The sequence below is a fragment of the Pseudochaenichthys georgianus genome, chromosome 23, assembly GCF_902827115.2.
Source record: "Pseudochaenichthys georgianus chromosome 23, fPseGeo1.2, whole genome shotgun sequence".
NCBI lineage: Eukaryota > Metazoa > Chordata > Actinopteri > Perciformes > Channichthyidae > Pseudochaenichthys > Pseudochaenichthys georgianus.
This window is the reverse complement of record NC_047525.1, coordinates 7,225,347-7,242,864: the sequence shown is the minus strand read 5'-3', so window position 1 is coordinate 7,242,864 and position 17,518 is coordinate 7,225,347. Positions and strand designations below refer to the sequence as shown.

Below are 17,518 nucleotides of genomic sequence, written 5' to 3'. Positions count from 1 at the left end.
CATGTGAAATAAATAAACAAACAAAATTGAGGTAGGAGCAGCTGTCGCCATGACGCACACTGTATATCCCTCCACATACATGGAGCACATCCCTTCTCAGCCTCTGTGAGCCGTTCTACTTCCCTACCATTATCCCATTACACAGAGCAGGAAGGTGCTTTCTGACGGCAGACAGCACATCATCTTTCCAGATGGATTGTTTCTGTGAAATAACCAGTTTATCTTGGCCGGCCATCTCTCTTGGTGAGGAATGATTGGGCAGACAGGCAGTGTAATTGACTGCGTTTGGCTTTCACCTTGCCAATAAATACCTCTCCCTGGCAACGCCGCTGACGTCTCTCATATTAGCTCCATCAGTGTCACCCTGACTGAGTGTGGGTACAGGGCGCGCTCGTGTGTTTGGAGGGGCACTAGGAAGGATTGCATTTTCTTGAGTGTGTGTGTGTGTGTGTGTGTGTGTGTGTGTGTGTGTGTGTGTGTGTGTGTGTGTGTGTGTGTGTGTGTGTGTGTGTGTGTGTGTGTGTGTGTGTGTGTGTGTGTGTCCACCTCTCTCCCTTGTGTGCCCTTCTTCATCCATCTATCTCCCAGCCTTCTGATTGTTTGCCTCTCATTTCAATGTGGAGGCTGATGGCATCAAAACATCCAGATGACACATTGTGTTTAAAGTGCGGTCTAATGACAGGGTAGATGTGTGTGTGTGGGGGGGGGGGGGGGGGTGTTGGCAGTCTAGCTTCACCAGGGAACAAGAGATCCCTGTGATGATGACAGCCCCCTCAACATAGAGGATGTAAAATGTCAGAGCCGCAGCACTTGTAGGCACACACACAGGTGTTGGTACCTTCACACACAGATCGTAGGTCTTCCCTCGCCAGCTAATGCAGGCTGTCACTTGGAATGCACGTGGGCTTGATATAGAGATATGTAATTCCATATCTATAGAAAAGCGATAAGCTGTCGGGAATGTGGGCCACATTAGAATTATAGCCTGATTGTCGTACTAACGGGATTCTCTCTTCCCACTCTCTTCTGCCTCTCTTGACTCCCTGATTGGGTCACCCGTTCCGACCCAAATTGGATTTTTATTTGCCAGTGCCTGTACACACCTCATCTGCCACACTCAATGGCCTCCTTTCCTGATAGGAAACCTCTATCGTTTAATTTCCACCCCTCGCTCTCGCCTTTTCCTGTGCATCCCATCAGCCCATTCTTTACAAGAGGATTAGATTCCCCCACTCTCTGTCTTCCTCTCCTCCTCTTTAAAGTCACCAACATTAAATCAAATTAGGGTCAATGGTGCAGTGTGGGAGCTAATCCGGCAGCACAAAGAGGCTTAGGAGATGCGCCTCCTGTTCCCAGATATTATTAAAAGTCAGCTGTGAAATAACAATTTCCCTCATCAAAGCTGCAAGCAGATTTAGGGGCCAGGTCTGTGAGATAGGAGTCAGACACATCGACATCAAGCTTGTGGACAAAGTGACATCAACTCACACGGGGAAAATATACACGTTTAAAGCCATTAATCTGTCACCTTTCGGCGTTTGAATGTTGCAAAATGTATTACAGTGACAATCTCATTACAGTTCAATAAAGATACTGGCTTAACCAATCTGAAATTGTACGGTGTAGCTGTTTATAGCATTGTACGTTTTCGTATTCTTTAAAGGTCTCTATTATTGGTTTCGTTATTACTTCCTGTGTAGCCATGGCAACTAAAGTGGAGAGACAAATACTCTAAAAGTTGAGCAAAACGCATTTGAAAACGTTAATGTACTGGTATCGGCTCTATGATCATCACCTGTAATATCATTTAAGGAACAAAGACCTGGCTCTGTATAATCCTTTGTTCCTCTCTCCCCTATAGGGTACGTTACAGAAGTTTGTGGACGACCTGTTCGAGACCATCTTCAGCACGGCCCATCGGGGCAGCGCCCTCCCACTGGCCATCAAATACATGTTTGACTTCCTGGACGAGCAGGCCGACAAACACAGCATTCACGACCCGCATGTCCGACACACATGGAAGAGCAACTGGTGAGTAAAGTTACCTGCACACACAGAAACCTGCACACACACATGGACTTCGTAGCTCCTGGCTGCTTAAAAAACCGTGAGGCAGGTACTTGGATCTTTGACAGACAACATTATTTCTGTATTTGACACCGGTGTGGTGCCTTGGCTACATCCCTGTCCTTTCAGTACACATACAGTACACGTTGGCACATTCCACACAGAATTGCCCTGGTATTGCCCCGTGTCAGTGCCAAGCTTCACCACACGCCTCTTTCCTCCCCTAATATCCGTTAACCACAGGGGTGTGTAATCTTCATTAAAGCCAACCACAAGGGGCTAATCCAATTGGCTCTCAAGGCTCTCTATCTATTATCAGGGATAACTGGGCCAAAAAAGCCTGTCACTGTGGAAATCTCCATAGCGACAAATGTACGCTCCCAGGTGAAGGAAGCACGCCCTTAAATTAATAACGGCTGATTAATTTAGACCATAGTGACCTCTTTGCGCCCACCTTAAGAGGTTGTTAGGGGTTAAATAACCAGCAGTGCCCCAGAATGCAGTCAGGAGAGGAATTAAAAAGGTGAAGAAAAGGAAGTGAACTCAGTGGGAGTTAAACGCACACTAATATCTAATTAGCCTCCTGGCCTCTGCCAAGATCCCAGCATGCATCGCTCAGCCCAGGGCTCAGGGGAACCATGGAGATGGGAGAATATATTGATGTGCATCAAGGGACACATAGAGAGATGGAGAGAGGAATGAATAGGGAGAGGCTAAAGAAGGGGGAGACATGTTATTTACTTTACGCCGTGGTCCTGATTTTGGTCCTTTTCCTGGTTCTGCGTTATTGGGCCATTTGCAGTGTGCGTTAAGTGTTTTCTGAGAGCACAACGGGTCGCTTTCACATTAGACTTTTAATGGAATGGGCTCTCACTAGAGGGATGAGAATGAATAACAATTTATCATAACACACCATCACAAAAAGCCACTTAGATTGCACACGACCGTTTGTGCCGATGCCACCATCTCCTCTGCGTGGGACGGGCACGTGTCTTTCACTTCTCACTGTGTGTGCTTACCCATAACCTTTGATCTCCTAAAACAGAGCAACACATCATTTAGTCTGAAGGTAGAGAATAATAATGCCGGGGCCCCTCCCATGCTGGGCCCCTGTGCCATTAAATCCACCAGCCCCATCGTCATCATACACGCCATTGACTTGAAGGCATCCCAGCAGCCAGAGCATACCCACCTCCCCCTCAGGGCTCCCTGTCCCTCCTCTGATGTAGACATGATGATAGATTATCTCCCAGCCTGTAGTGCCTCCCAGCCTGTGTACTATACTATGCTTCTATTATTCTTTCATTTCATACTATTTCTGCAAATGACCAACTAACTATTGTTTTGGTCAAATAATAATAGAAGCTTTAAGAAGCGAAGATTTGCATAACCAATACTAAAATTCACCTGGAATGTTTTTTTATATATGTTTCATATCTGAAAAAGTGGAACGGTTTTTTTCTTAAATAGATGAAAGAAAATAGTTGTTTGGGCAGCAATCGTGTTTGCTTTCAGAGCTGTACATTTCAGATTTGTATTGATTCCACACACACACACACACACACACACACACACACACACACACACACACACACACACACACACACACACACCTGAAAGAGACCTACAGATTGTGTAGCATCCAAGGTCATCTTTGCAACAGGGTAGTCATAGCAATAGGGCTTCTGCTAAACCACACAATGTCCCTTGGATTTCAATCAAGCTACTGAAGTTTTAGTTAAAGTAAAGTAACACGTTCAGTTACAATGTGAGCTTCTGCATTGTGTGACAGAGCTGTGATGTTAGTTGGTATGTGTCCTCTCATCCTCACTCTTCTGGTGTGTGTGTGTGTGTGTGTGTGTGTGTGTGTGTGTGTGTGTGTGTGTGTGTGTGTGTGTGTGTGTGTGTGTGTGTGTGTGTGTGTGTGTGTGTGTGTGTGTGTGTGTGTGTGTGTGTGTGTGTGTGTGTGTGTGTGTGTGTGTGTGTGTGTGTGTGTGTGTGTGTGTTTGTCATGTCGGGAGGCGACAGACAGAATTTTAATTATTGTGCAAAACTGGCACAATAATTCTACCTTACGCTGTCATACTTCCATCTCAGCCCATATTGTTAATGCGATCACGAGGACTTTTAGAGGTGAGCTTTCTGTAATCAGTCAAGGTGTTGGCTGTGTGCTTTGAAAAAAGATTAAGTTTCAAGCTTTTGTACTGGCGTAAAGCTTGTCCAGTAAAGGTTGTACCTATGGAGGTCTAGCTAGAACACTGCCTAGTCAGGCCACCTTTGTAAAGCAGATATATTTAACCCTGGGTCATCTAGGTCAGATCCCTGCTGGTGCCGTAACGTCTCCAATGGATGCCTTGGATCACAACATCTGTGGACTGGGACAGCATCCCACATCTCTGGCACTCAGAGGATGGCTGGCTGGCTCTGTGTGCTAGAAGTGTCAATCAATGCTAACATGCTACTGAAGGACTGCAGTAACACTGTTGTCATGTGCAGTCTAGTGTCTGTCAACATTATCACCCTGGAGAACAGTACATGGAGCGTGTGTTGTTGTTTTGCTGCTTGACAATTCGAAAGCAGCATATTGGTAATCTTTCCTTCTTGGGGATATGCGGATTAGCAGTTTATTTTTAAAAGGGCCCATGCTCCATAGTACTGTTTTATGGCATGGACAAATGCTCAAATGCTTCCAATGAGATTAGGTAAACACTCGTCTTAAATCAGTTTGAATGTACAGCAGTTTGTCGTGTTAAATTGACGCACAGGGAAGTCGTCTTTGAGCAAAAGGGCTTCTTCTAACTCGGCCAGTGTAATTCCTCGAGGATAAGAGTTGCCCTTGATCTTGGCAGCTGATATGTAACCTAATCCCTGATCGAGACGACTGATCATGGCAACCATTCAGATCTAGCTCAGCGTGGGTTGGCCCCTGAAAATAAAAAAATATTTTCCACACAAAAGATAATATGTAAATGTTATAATGGTAAGCATTTTGAGTGCAGACATCACGTAGGGAGCCTCATCATGCTAGTGTCCTCTGCCCCGTCACGCAGAGGGCAGCTGGGCAGACCGTCAACAATCAGAGCCGCACAGCAGTGGCGCTAATATCACTCTGATCCCTGCTCCTAATCCCGATGAGATTCTTTGCTTTGATTAATTGTAAAGTCATAATGCCGTTTTCCTTCCTGAGTCTAAATCCTCTTTTGTTGGATAGAACATCTGCATGGCTCTGAGGTTGTGCTAGGATAAACGCTAAGTGGGATGGTAGGGGAGCACCGGTGGTATTTAAATGATTGCATTACTTCTCAGATGTATTTCCCCTTAATCCTTTGATATTGCGCCATATAGAAAACCTCCTATGCAGGTTAGACTGCAGTGTCCTTCCCTTTGGAGTGTTGCAGCATCAGCTAAAAGCGAACAGCCCAGAGAATAGTAAAGATACTACACAGAGATCCAAGTACCACTCAGCTCTTTTGTAACGCCACCTGAGCCCTTCCACTGCAATACACAGATGAAAGTGGCCCTATATCTATTCCTTTAGGCAGAACAAGCCCGCAAAATAAACACTTGTATATTTACATGATTCTGGACAGGCACAAAATAGGGCCGACTTGCACAAACAAGGCAATATGAACTGTGTCACTGCGTGGCCCCCAGTGAGAACCCCTGGACACTGCTGGAAAGAAGGAGAGCCAGCCACCGCCTGCTTTTAAAGATAAAGGCTTTATTGACTTGAGCACACACATCAAATAGAGCACGTGGGAAACAGCAGGCCTGTGTACTAGCTCTGAAAGGGAATGAATCCTCCCGCCCTGCTGGCGCATGATCTGTTCATGTTTCAATATCAGTTCAAATATCAAAATATCATTTAGGGAATTATTATGTGAGCAGTTCAACTGGACACATAAATACAAGAGTGTCAAGTATCACAACAGTCTGTTTGAACACCACAGCATTGTCTTTTCTTGTTAACTTGAACATTTATGGAAACCCCATGTCATTGTTGATTGGCTGTGGCACACCGACATACCATTATTAAACAGTGATGACAGAGAAAAGCTTAAAACCTGTGTCCTTTGTGTGCTCACTACTTTGTTCTCTTTCCCTCTCCCCGCAGCCTACCTCTGCGTTTCTGGGTGAACGTCATCAAGAACCCCCAGTTTGTGTTTGACATCCATAAGAGCAGCATCACAGACGCCTGTCTGTCTGTGGTGGCCCAGACCTTCATGGACTCCTGCTCCACCTCAGAACACCGCCTTGGAAAGGACTCCCCCTCCAACAAGCTGCTTTACGCCAAGGACATTCCCAGCTACAAGAGTTGGGTGGAGAGGTGAGCAGCTATGCATGTTCACACCTACCACTGGATAGAGAGAGAGAGAGAGGAGAGAGAGAGAGAGAGAGAGAGAGAGGGAGAGATGAGAGCGAGGAGAGAGAGAGAGAGGAGAGAGAGAGAGAGAGAGAGAGAGAGAGAGAGAGATATGGGCTCTTATAGAGTGAATCAGAAAACGTTCCATTCGGCCTGTTTTGTTTTGAGAAACCCTGCAGCTGTGTGATCTGTGGGCCATGCAACACTATCTAAATCACACAGGGTGGGGGCAGTAGTATTTATGGGATGGAAGCTTCGTCACAAGGCAAGCTTTGGGGGAACCACATGAGGGGCTTCAGGCTGAGGACCATACTCATTAGTCCTGTGTGTCTGTGGTCTCTCATATATACACATACGTGTGAGTGTCCTCTGCTGGTTTATACGTGGACATGTGTGGTGAGGCTGAGCAATGATCAAATATCACTATTAGAATGCAGGACCTGCTACTGTGGGGGGGGGGGGGGGGGGCACGAGCAGACAAGTTCGTCTTGCACTATGCACAGGGTTCAATCAGATATTTGGGCATATTCATATTTAGTACTTGTGTAGTATCGCAAGTACTTGAGATTCATATGTATAAATAATAGCACCATAGACCTGTTTATTGACAGATTCTGTAAATATATATACATAAAAAATACATTTTGATGATGTTAGTTTCACTTATACACTCGTATAAACACATTGTGAGAAGGACCTTGAATCACCTTACATATAACAACAAATGAAATATGAGTTTTACTGAGATGTGTGTATATGTTCTTAAAGACCTAACATGCATACTTGTTTTAAAAGCTGTACAAATAAACATGCTGTACTCTCAAGTGTATAGGTTATGCCTTCATTGCCGGTTTGTTGGAGCAATAGTATCATCACCCCACAGTGGAAGTGTCATTCAGTTGGAACAGCCTCAGTAGTAGTGACTGAGTGAGGGTGGATCCAGCGCTGCTCCACTCTGCCGTCCAACCGAGCCAAAGCAAGGGTCCTGACAAGGGGAAGATTTCAAAGGCAGCATGCTCCACCTTTGAAAAGGGAGAGAGCATAGACAGAAGAGATGTCCTCCTTCTCTCCCCCGTGTCAGAGCCCGGTTGTGAAGACATGACGCTCTTACCTAGAGCCGGCTGATGAAAGGAAATCTCTGCTGCTGCTGCTTCCCCAGTGCGTCTCTGTAGGGACAGAACACATGCAGGAAGTAAAGGTCCCATGTCATGCTTTTCCGGTTATCACCCGTCCCCTTGTGTTATGTAGCTTTTTCTGCATGTAAACGGTCTGCAGAGTCACAACCCTCAAAGTGCACCCTGTAGTGAGTAACACTCAAACACAGAGAAGACCTGTCTGTGCTGCCCCAGAACGCCTCGTTGGACATTTCTCTTTTTCTTCCTGGTACCAAGTGACGTAACGTCCAACTGGACCAATCCGTGGAGCTCCTCACTCACTCACACACACACACACACACACACACACACACACACACACACACACACTCACTCAGCCTTATCTTTTCTCAGCCGCGAATCCGCGATACTCCGGAGTTTCGCCGGCACACTCAGCCTTATCTTTTCTCAGCCGCGGCTCCGTGGATCTCCACTCACAGTTCGCCACACACTCACGTGCGTGTGCTCAGGCTGAGTTTCGCCGTGTCTCGCTGTCTCGCAGATCCCACGGAGCAACCAGGAAACGACACCACATAAACACACATCAGTGCACAGTGGGCTCACAGGGAGGGAGGGGGGGGGGGCAGGAGCTCCAACAAGGCGTTAGGACAGAGAGTGAATACACATACTACACAGAGATGCTGTATGAGAAAACAATGTGAGTTTGGAACATTGGAACAAATCTATTCTAGTAGACCTCAACAATGGAATTATGATCAGTAGAAATGGCCGTGACATGGGACCTTTAAGTTCTTACTATGTTGCAGAAACTGTGAAAAAAGTATTGTGGAATGCTGATGAATGATATAAGGTAATAACTGCAGATGCACATTCAGCAGTTTGGATTTGGAGGCAGAGCCGAGCCACAGAGCTGTAACTTTGCTGCAGCATGTTGATGTTATTAAATCAGGGCTGTGGAGTGAAGCCAGCTCCTGAGATATTGACACTTGCCTTGAATTTCATCTGGGAATTGACAAATCCATCATGGCTGTCATAACACTACTTGTTTACAAGGAGGTTTGCATAGAGACCAGTGCAATTGCAAAGCTAACAATTTGTCACTTTTTTTTTTCTTTTAAAAACTGACATTTTTGCAATACAGATTTAAATTGTTCTATTGGCTTATTGGACAATATTAGGGTCTTATAGCTGAAATCAACCTTACTTTAGATTATTCAGTGCTATATGCATATTAATGTATGCATTGTAGACATTAAAGATTGTGTGTCATCAAATTGTTTCCGAAAACAAGCACACCTGGTTTCTAAAATAGCAATCCCCTGCAGGCAGCACTGAACAGGTGTTGGAGTGTGCAGAGGCCATGAGCATCACCCACCTGCCTCTCCTTTGCTCCGTTTGCTCTGTAGACCCGTGTCCTGGCAAAGACTCATCCCAGAGTTATCAAACCCCGGGCCTCAGCTACAGGAACATAATATGTAAATAAGCAGCTTTAATTAACATAGTTGATAGGGGCAACACAGATGCTGCTGACAGTGACTGATTACCTTTACCTCAATGCAGTGTGTGTGTGTGTGTGTGTGTGTGTGTGTGTGTGTGTGTGTGTGTGTGTGTGGTGTGTGTGTGTGTGTGGTGTGTGTGTGTGTGTGTGTGTGTGTGTGTGTGTGGTGTGTGTGTGTGTGTGTGTGTGTGGTGTGTGTGTGTGTGTGTGTGTGTGTGTTTCAAGGTTAAAGTCCTTTAACTATGCAATGCACTTGTTGCCTCTATGTTACATATATTAGTTACATATCTCCAAAGAACTGCAGGAGTAATGGGCTCCAAGGAGAGAGCAGCACTTTCTTCACTAAACAGTGCAGGCTGTATTCTGCTCCACCAAGTGTTAATGCTTTGTTCTAATATTCCGGTCTCTTTTAATAGGTACTACTCCGACATTGGTAAGATGCAAGCGATCAGCGACCAGGACATGAATGCCTACTTGGCAGAACAGTCACGGATGCACGTGAACGAGTTCAACTCCATGAGCTCTCTGAGTGAGATTTACTCCTATGTGGAAAAATACACGGAGGAGGTACGTAATACTGGGAAATCAATATCTAAGATTATGTACAATTGAGACCCGCTGCGCCTAAAGCCCGCGTCACACTGAAATTGACACCAGATGGACAGACGAATATGGAATTGTGAATTTCGCACCAAGATGGCCCCGAACTTGGTCAACAGCCAAGCAACAGCCGAAGCAAGAACGATGCCTACAGAACACGATGGCACCCGAACCACACACTAAAATATGGTCGTAGACTTTACTGATGATTTAGAATGTATCCAGACTCAACGTAAGAGCTTGTGCCTCTTCGGGGGGTGCTAACATTTAAACATACACTTTATTCTCTTCTTTCCCCGTCTGTATATGTCATATGCAACAACAACTTCCTGTCAACAGCGTAAACTCGCCTTCAAAATAAAAGCATCTAAATAAAACAGGAAGTTAACCTAAATTACATTTAAGACATACAACTGCAACGAAAGTAACAAAACACACAAACAGGGTTATTTACATAATATGTTTACATGATTTTGTTGTGCAATAAATGCAATCTCGATGTCATCATACTATAATACGATGCTTACACGACGGCATTGCGAGGGCTTCACGTAGTCGTGTTGCCTTCCTAAGACAATCTGGCAGCTTCTTGTTTCCTTCGTATTGTCTTCGTGAGGCGAAAAATGCCCGATGGCACCGATGATCACACGAAGTAAAGACGAAGATGACACGATTTGACAAGATGCCCTCACGATGGCCTTACGAAGGGCAGAATGGACACATGAATTCAACACGAAAATGAACCTTCGCAAGTGTTTCGGAAATGTTGCCACCTCTCACGAAGTTGCTGCCGGAGCCTGAGAAACTCCACCGGCGGTCATACGATGGCTTAAGATGCCCTCACGAATGGCCCGATGTTGTTACGATCAGAGACGAATTTGAACATTTCCTTTATCGTGTGTCCATCTGGTGTCAATTTTGGGACAGTGTGACTTTAAAGAAGTAAATAGGAAACCCATTGGAACATCTTGGTATGATTTGGTCACGTTGAGTACCTTGAGTAATGTGTGTTTCCCCCCCTTGCTGCGGGCAGATTGTGTGTTCGCTGGAGGAGGACGAGGCAGCCCGGAAACAGAGGCTGGCCTTCAAGCTGGAGCAGGTGGTGGCCTTCATGAGTCTGGAGAGCTGAGGACCGCACTTCCCAGGGCGCACTGGGAAAAGACCCCATCAGAAACCGAGCCGTGCCTGAGCGAAGACCTGTCCCCATCTTTTTCATCATGTGACTTCCTCCCTCCGCCTTTCAAAGATGATGACTTCTTCCTGGACCTTTTTTCTGCTTCCTCTTCCCCGAGAGATAATTTGTTTTCCTCATCCACTCTGCTGCATAGACTAATTTACCTGAAGATCTCTGAGGGGTGGTCCGTGGCTGAGTTTGGCGTTTCCCACAGTGCAATGCGGGGATCCCTCAGCTTCACCACAGAGAAGGCTTCAAGGGGTGATTGCTTGAAAGCTGGCCACATTGGCATACTTAGTCCCCCTGCTGGAAGGAGAGAGGGGAAAAACATTTTTATGTTGCCTTCAAGAATTTACACCGATAGGTAATTCTTTAAAAGTGGTTTTTAAATGCTGATGGTTATCCATTTTGTTGAGAACTTTTTTCAAAATAGGATAGTTAAGATAAACCATCTCTGCGGTCCAGTTATGTAGTTCTATATTAAGTGTACGGAATAAAGAGGAAACATCACAAATGATGACTGCAAGCCAAATGAACATCTGAAGAAAAGGATGGTTTGCCAAGTTTACACTGTACCTACAAGCGAAGCATACATATCTGCGAAATTTGGGGCGAGTCCAGGCAAACCTAGAATGTTCTTTTGTTCTTTAATGTAGCTGGAGTTTTATTTAAGAAAAAGACTGATGGGGAAAGGGAAGGTTTAGTGGTTCTCTGAACTTTTCCGTTATTGAAATGTGACTGACACAACAACTTGACAAACCAGAGCATCCCAGATCTATATCACTTTGCAACATTCACACATTTTCCCTGCCCAGCATACATTACTTCAAAGAAAATGCTCATGATTTCTGCTTCCATCTGGCTTATGTGGTTACTGCAAAATTAAACTATTAGACAAAACCCTAGAGGCCCCGACCCAAGTTGGATCCTCTGTTAGAAGCACACTACCGACCCTGGACCACAGTGTTCTGACTGCTGATCAAACACCACGAGCAGTCCTCGTCTTGTGTCGCCACTGCGACGGTCTATCAAAGCACACACACACACACACGCACAGAAACACACATAATCAGCAGCTACACAAGATCCTGACTGCCCAGATATGTACGCCAACCCTAGCGGAGGTAAAAGGAAAGCTGACTGAAATGTACTGGGTAAGAAACTGCTTCGACATTAACAATAAGAAGAATGATTCAAAGCAGCTCTGCTCCCTGACGGGGTCTGCTGTGAGAGTAGCACTCCTTTCCCAGGATGTTCTTATTTAAAGACTTTTGTGTGGAGAAATCAAACGAGATGGACTAAGTCAGCCAAAAACCAAAGGAGCTTGACATTTTCAAAACGGTCAAAAATGTATTTGTAAAGTGCCACTGAGGAACGGACAAAAAAAGGACTATGTAAAGTCAACCACTTCTAGGACAAAAAAATATTGTGACTGGAACTCTGAGAAACCTGTGTGATTTTTCTGACCTCAGTGTGTCGAGGGGGGAGGCTCTGTGGGCGAGGTGTGCCCCCCCTCCTTCCTCTCTCCATCACCTGGGTCTCCATCTCTCGGCACACCGTTCCCCCCCGTGTCCAGCTCCTGACCTACCAGTTTCTTTCTGTTTTGCACAAGCGTTGGAGATGGTAACTAGTTGTATACGGCAAAACCCCAACTCTTGAGTGTGTAACTGTTGAGGCGCTCTTGTCTGTATTAGTGTACTTTTCCTCAGTGGCGGCAGGGGTGGCCTTCTCCAAACCTAAAAAAAAAACCATCTGATCAAGCAGAGCAGCAACGCAACAAGCATCACGGCAGGACAGACAGAAAACGATAGACATTAAAAGTAGATCCGACTTGTTGGAGAGCGTGATTGAAAGCTGATGGAGGCGCCCTCCGTACCTTTGACCTCTGCCCTTTCTTTTGCCTTGACAACGTGCCCCATGTGGTGATGTGAATGTGTGAAGACCGCCCTAGGTCCACCTTGGGTCCTTTATTGGCTTTTTAAGCGCATGTAAAACGTAAACAATTTAAGAAACTTATTTAAAAAAAAAGTGAAAAATAAGAAAACTAAGCCTTGCAATGATGATGTGGATGTGTTCTTTTATCTTTCTTTTGCTTGGAAGAAACGAGATGGAAAAGTGGATTGTTCATGTAATAAAAACTATAACTTTCGTTTAAGGTGGAACCTTTATCCAAACTGCAGAACCTCATGCCCATAGTTTTGTGACGTGTTAGATGCTACATAAAACAGATAGTATATACCCTTGCATGTTGACCTATTTGGATGGTATGGAATGGAACTGCTTTGCTCAAAGATATATATATATATATATATATATATATATATATATATGTATATATATATATATACTTCTACAGTACTGGTACTTTGGACTTCATTTACAAGCCAATGTTCTTTTTAGAATATGGATCTCACACAAAGACACCATAAGCCCAGATTTACATTTGTGTCCCTTGTCCTTCATCACAGGTCATTATTCGTTTAGTACACAGTAGGTGCAAGTTAAGTCTTGCTCTGTTTTTGCTGCTATTACATCTTCTTTGTATAGTTTTCTGTTACATTTGTTCGATATCAATTGAGCCCAGAACAGAAAATGTACTTTTACATGTTTGAGTTATGAAGCTGGACTCAAGCAACTAAAGATGGCCACTTATGAAAGCAAACAGTTTATTTCATAAAGAGCAACAAGAGACTGCATTAGCACGCCACCATGTGTCACAACAACATGTTACTGTTCCTTTTAGAATGTATACACATGATTTATTATAGAGATAAACAACTTTCTAACAGGAGTGGCACAATGGGTTTTATAGTAGACTTACATTTAAGACTGAGTTTGGCTAGTGACTGTTTCTTTCTTAGCCCTTGTGTCACCTGTGTGTGACATGTCCAAGTCATTGTCCATGAATCACTGTCTGCAGAAACAGTAGGATGAATGTCTGTTAACTCGGAGGGGTACATTCACAAAGCGTCTGCTGGACATGGAATAAACATATCAAACTAATCTTATTGAAAATGAGGGGAATAAGGATTAATTAAGGGACTTGAATAATTCACGCAAAGCTGGCATTAATATTGTAAAAAAAAAACTTTCATTAACGTAGCCAATGTATACTGTGTCTAGATACCCAAAGTGTCCCCTCACTGCCGTGTGTTAGAGATAACATGCGCTGAGTCCAGCTCTGTCGTTGTGAATCTACCCCCCGGGGTAACATCCTGTCCTTCCTTCCACCCCCGTATCTTCCCCTGCAACAAAGGTCGTCTGCTAGTAGCCACCTTGTGTTGCCAAGGCCACAGATGAAGTTTCCACCTTCAAACGTTTTTTAGGAACTTAAAATGTCCTCCTAGCTCAGTGTTATAGCAGGTGTTACAGAAACATGCTAGAAAAGACTTTTATTAGACCATATTTGAAAGATAAAGAGTATCTTATTGAGAGATCAAAACGAAACCTGGGGGATATAAGGTGAGCTTCTCTAACTTTGTTATAATTAATTGTATACCTGTGTATGTAAATATAATGCATTCCTATTTTGCAGTCAAGAACAAAATACTATTTGTAATATAGAATAAACTTTATTATGAAACCAAGCATTTCCTGTTTGTTTTTTGTCTTTGTTTCAATTTGCAGAGTGCAGTCTTGTGCAGTTGGCAAGTTTAAATTGCTAAAAATATATTGTTTTCTGAGATACTATGGCGTGAATATAGAAGTACTATGAGCCAGATTAAGACTGACACGGGCCGAACTCCACCGGGACACAGCCGCCTGCAAGGTGCACACTTGGTGATGAATATTTAAAGAACCGGTCGACCTCCCAGACCTCTTCACAGGCTAAAACTGTGCAAACATTTTGCTGCAGTCATCAGAATCTGACCAGAAACGTGCAGGTTCAACAAAACCAACGGCATCAGGTACGCTCTGAAAACACCGGCATTACAAGGCGTTAATGGTGTGGCCACAACCAAAACCAAGGTCAAAGCATTTCTTTACTTACACACACAGCCTAATATAAAACTTGAAGATACAAAATCACAAAGACTGTCGACATTCTACACTGATTTCCTTTCAGGATATTTTCAACATACAGTACTATAGTGTGACTTTTTTTACCATGACATACTATAACTTTTCTGATGTACTATACTAAGATTGTTTGCCATACTTTACTATGAGTTTTCCCAATACTATGACTTTTTCCAACATCATTTACTTTGATGATTTTTTATTTTATTTTTTACAAGTATATAAGTATACGTTTTTCTACATATTTTCGACATACCGTACCAACTTTTTTCCACATAATTTACTATGAATATGTACACATTTTTTCAACATACTACTGTGACTTTATTTTTTATATTTTCGATCATACTACAGCGTTTCTTTGTAAAATTCCACAAACTATACTATGACTTTTCTTCATGATATTTTCAACATACTACAATAGCTTTTCTCGACATATTAGATATTTTTCTAATATTTTGACATCCTATACCAATATGTTATTTCATGATATTTTTGACATATTATTATATTTACTTTTTTCGACATACTATACTACTGCTTTATATGCCATTATTTGTGACATATTCCCTTAGACGCATAGGAGTTAAAAGTCCAAAATAAGGTTAAAAAAACGTATGCAAAGCAGGAGTGACAGTTGAGGAAATAGAGAGTGTGTATAGCACAGCAGGGCAGGGGATGTGTGAGGTGTGTGTCCGCAGAGCGGGGGCTGCGGCATTTCGTCAGGCGGAGAGGGTGACAGGGATAAGAGATTGAATTGGCCCAGTGTCACCCTCCATATACCATCCAGTGAACTGGGGGTAATGGGTGAGAAATAGAACGAGGGACGGTGCAGGGAGAGAGGTAGAGAGGGCCAAGTGTCACCCTAATTTTCTGACTAGTGAGGTGGGAATAATGGAAGGGAGGAGAGGTTGGATGGATGTAGTGAAGGGGGCAGGTTGATAGAGAGCCGGCTATGATTGCTTCGCATCAGGGGGGGTTTCCACACTCCCATGATCACTGCAGCCCTTTCACCCCCAACCCCCACCCCAACACACACTGATGTGATGAGGCCATGGAGGAATAAAGGGAGAAAAGGCTGGAAGGTCCGTCCACATGGAGATGGAGTGATGGACAGACCAGGAGCTGGGTGCTGGGATTGGATAATCGATAAGGCTGAACCTGCAGCTTTGGGGACTTGAACTCATATTCCTCGCCTGGCCACCTCAGCGCCAAATACTTATCTTCAAGACTATTAGATTTACTGTCAACAGAGCAATTGAAAAGATGAATATTAGTAACAGGTCCAGGTAGGACACTAATGTCACAGAAACCAGGTTTGCACATACAGCTCAGTTATCTCGGGGAATAAAAACACATCAAGCTTAGTGATGGTGTGGCCCTGCTAACGGTGCCAGCCTGTCTTGTGATGTGTCTCTAACACTCATTGGCTTCGGAGCATGAACATGACTGGAGAAGGGGTTTCATCGCAGAATCTGAGGTGTCAAACTGAAGCAGGTGCACAGAGCCTACATCTTCTCTCTGTTCATTTCTTTTATTTTCAGAAGGGTGCAGCAACATCACTTTTTACGTCAAGATTTTTCAAATGATAGAGTATAACAGGATGAGTTAACATGTTTTATTTGTTTTCCATAAAATATATCCAAAGACCATTTCTGCACAGCCCACCACTTTAAATACAACAGTGTAGTTTGTCATATATTGTTATATATTCAATGTTCTACGTTTTTTAGTTTTCTTGCGTTTTAGGTTATTTTGTATATTTAAATTGAAGTGGTGTATCAATCAATCAATCAATCAATCAATCAATCAATCAATCAATCAATCAATCAATCAATCAATCAATGTTTATTTATATAGCCCAATATCACAAATGTTACATTTGTCTCAGTGGTCTTCACAGTGTGTACAGAATATCAGTATGACAATAAATACTTGTCTTTATTATTTTTTAATGCTAAATAGTTTTTTTATATACTTTCCTTTTATTATCGTTATATGTTTGACCTACTCTTACAGCTTTTTTTCTCAGATGTTTATGTTCCCACCATCAGACACCACAGCAAATTCCTTGTATGTGTCAACGTACCTGGCAATAAACTGGATTCTGATTCTAGAAACATCTGGTAATTGCCTGTCAGTCTGTGTTTTTCAGTGAGATCCAACATGTGGCTCCTGACGTTAATAGCTGCCTGACTGGCAGGATGGATGGACTGATGATGGGAGTGCAGTTTTGACACGGGTTGACGGGTCTAATTTCAGGAGTGGACTCAGAGATATTGACAACTGTACTCAAACAGATGGGAGCCATTACCAAAATTAGCCCGTTCTCCTCCGTCTGCTCTGTCTTGGTAAACATTTGTGTTTCTGGTGGCAGCAGGGAAAGAGTGGGTACAGATACAAATCAATATTTACAGACAGAATCCTATTAGATGTGGCAAGAGACGCTTATATTCAATGAAACTGTTTAAAATGATTATTTAATGGGAATGCTGATACAGCATTCCAACTACTTCTACGCACGAAATTCTTTATTTTTATTCCACTGGGTTATTTTGCGCCTCTTCTGCTCCCACATTGCAGAAACTCGGTTCAAATATCAAAACGTTCAGCTCGATCGGGAATCAATGGCTATTACTTTTCTCATTCATAACCTTCATAATTCCCGAGATATATCCCAT

The 17,518-nt window shown here is 43.5% G+C and overlaps 1 protein-coding gene across 1 annotated transcript in view; it reads left to right on the top strand.

Moving 5' to 3' along the window:
- Positions 1-14,354, top strand: part of plxna4 (plexin A4) — a 233,721-nt gene extending 219,367 nt beyond the window's left edge. The window contains 4 exon segments of the mRNA XM_034074985.2: positions 1,862-2,031; positions 6,182-6,394; positions 9,460-9,610; positions 10,677-14,354. Of these exon segments, the coding sequence (XP_033930876.1) occupies positions 1,862-2,031; positions 6,182-6,394; positions 9,460-9,610; positions 10,677-10,772 (630 nt within the window). The 3' untranslated portion in view covers positions 10,773-14,354.
- Positions 14,355-17,518: the final 3,164 nt, after the last annotated feature.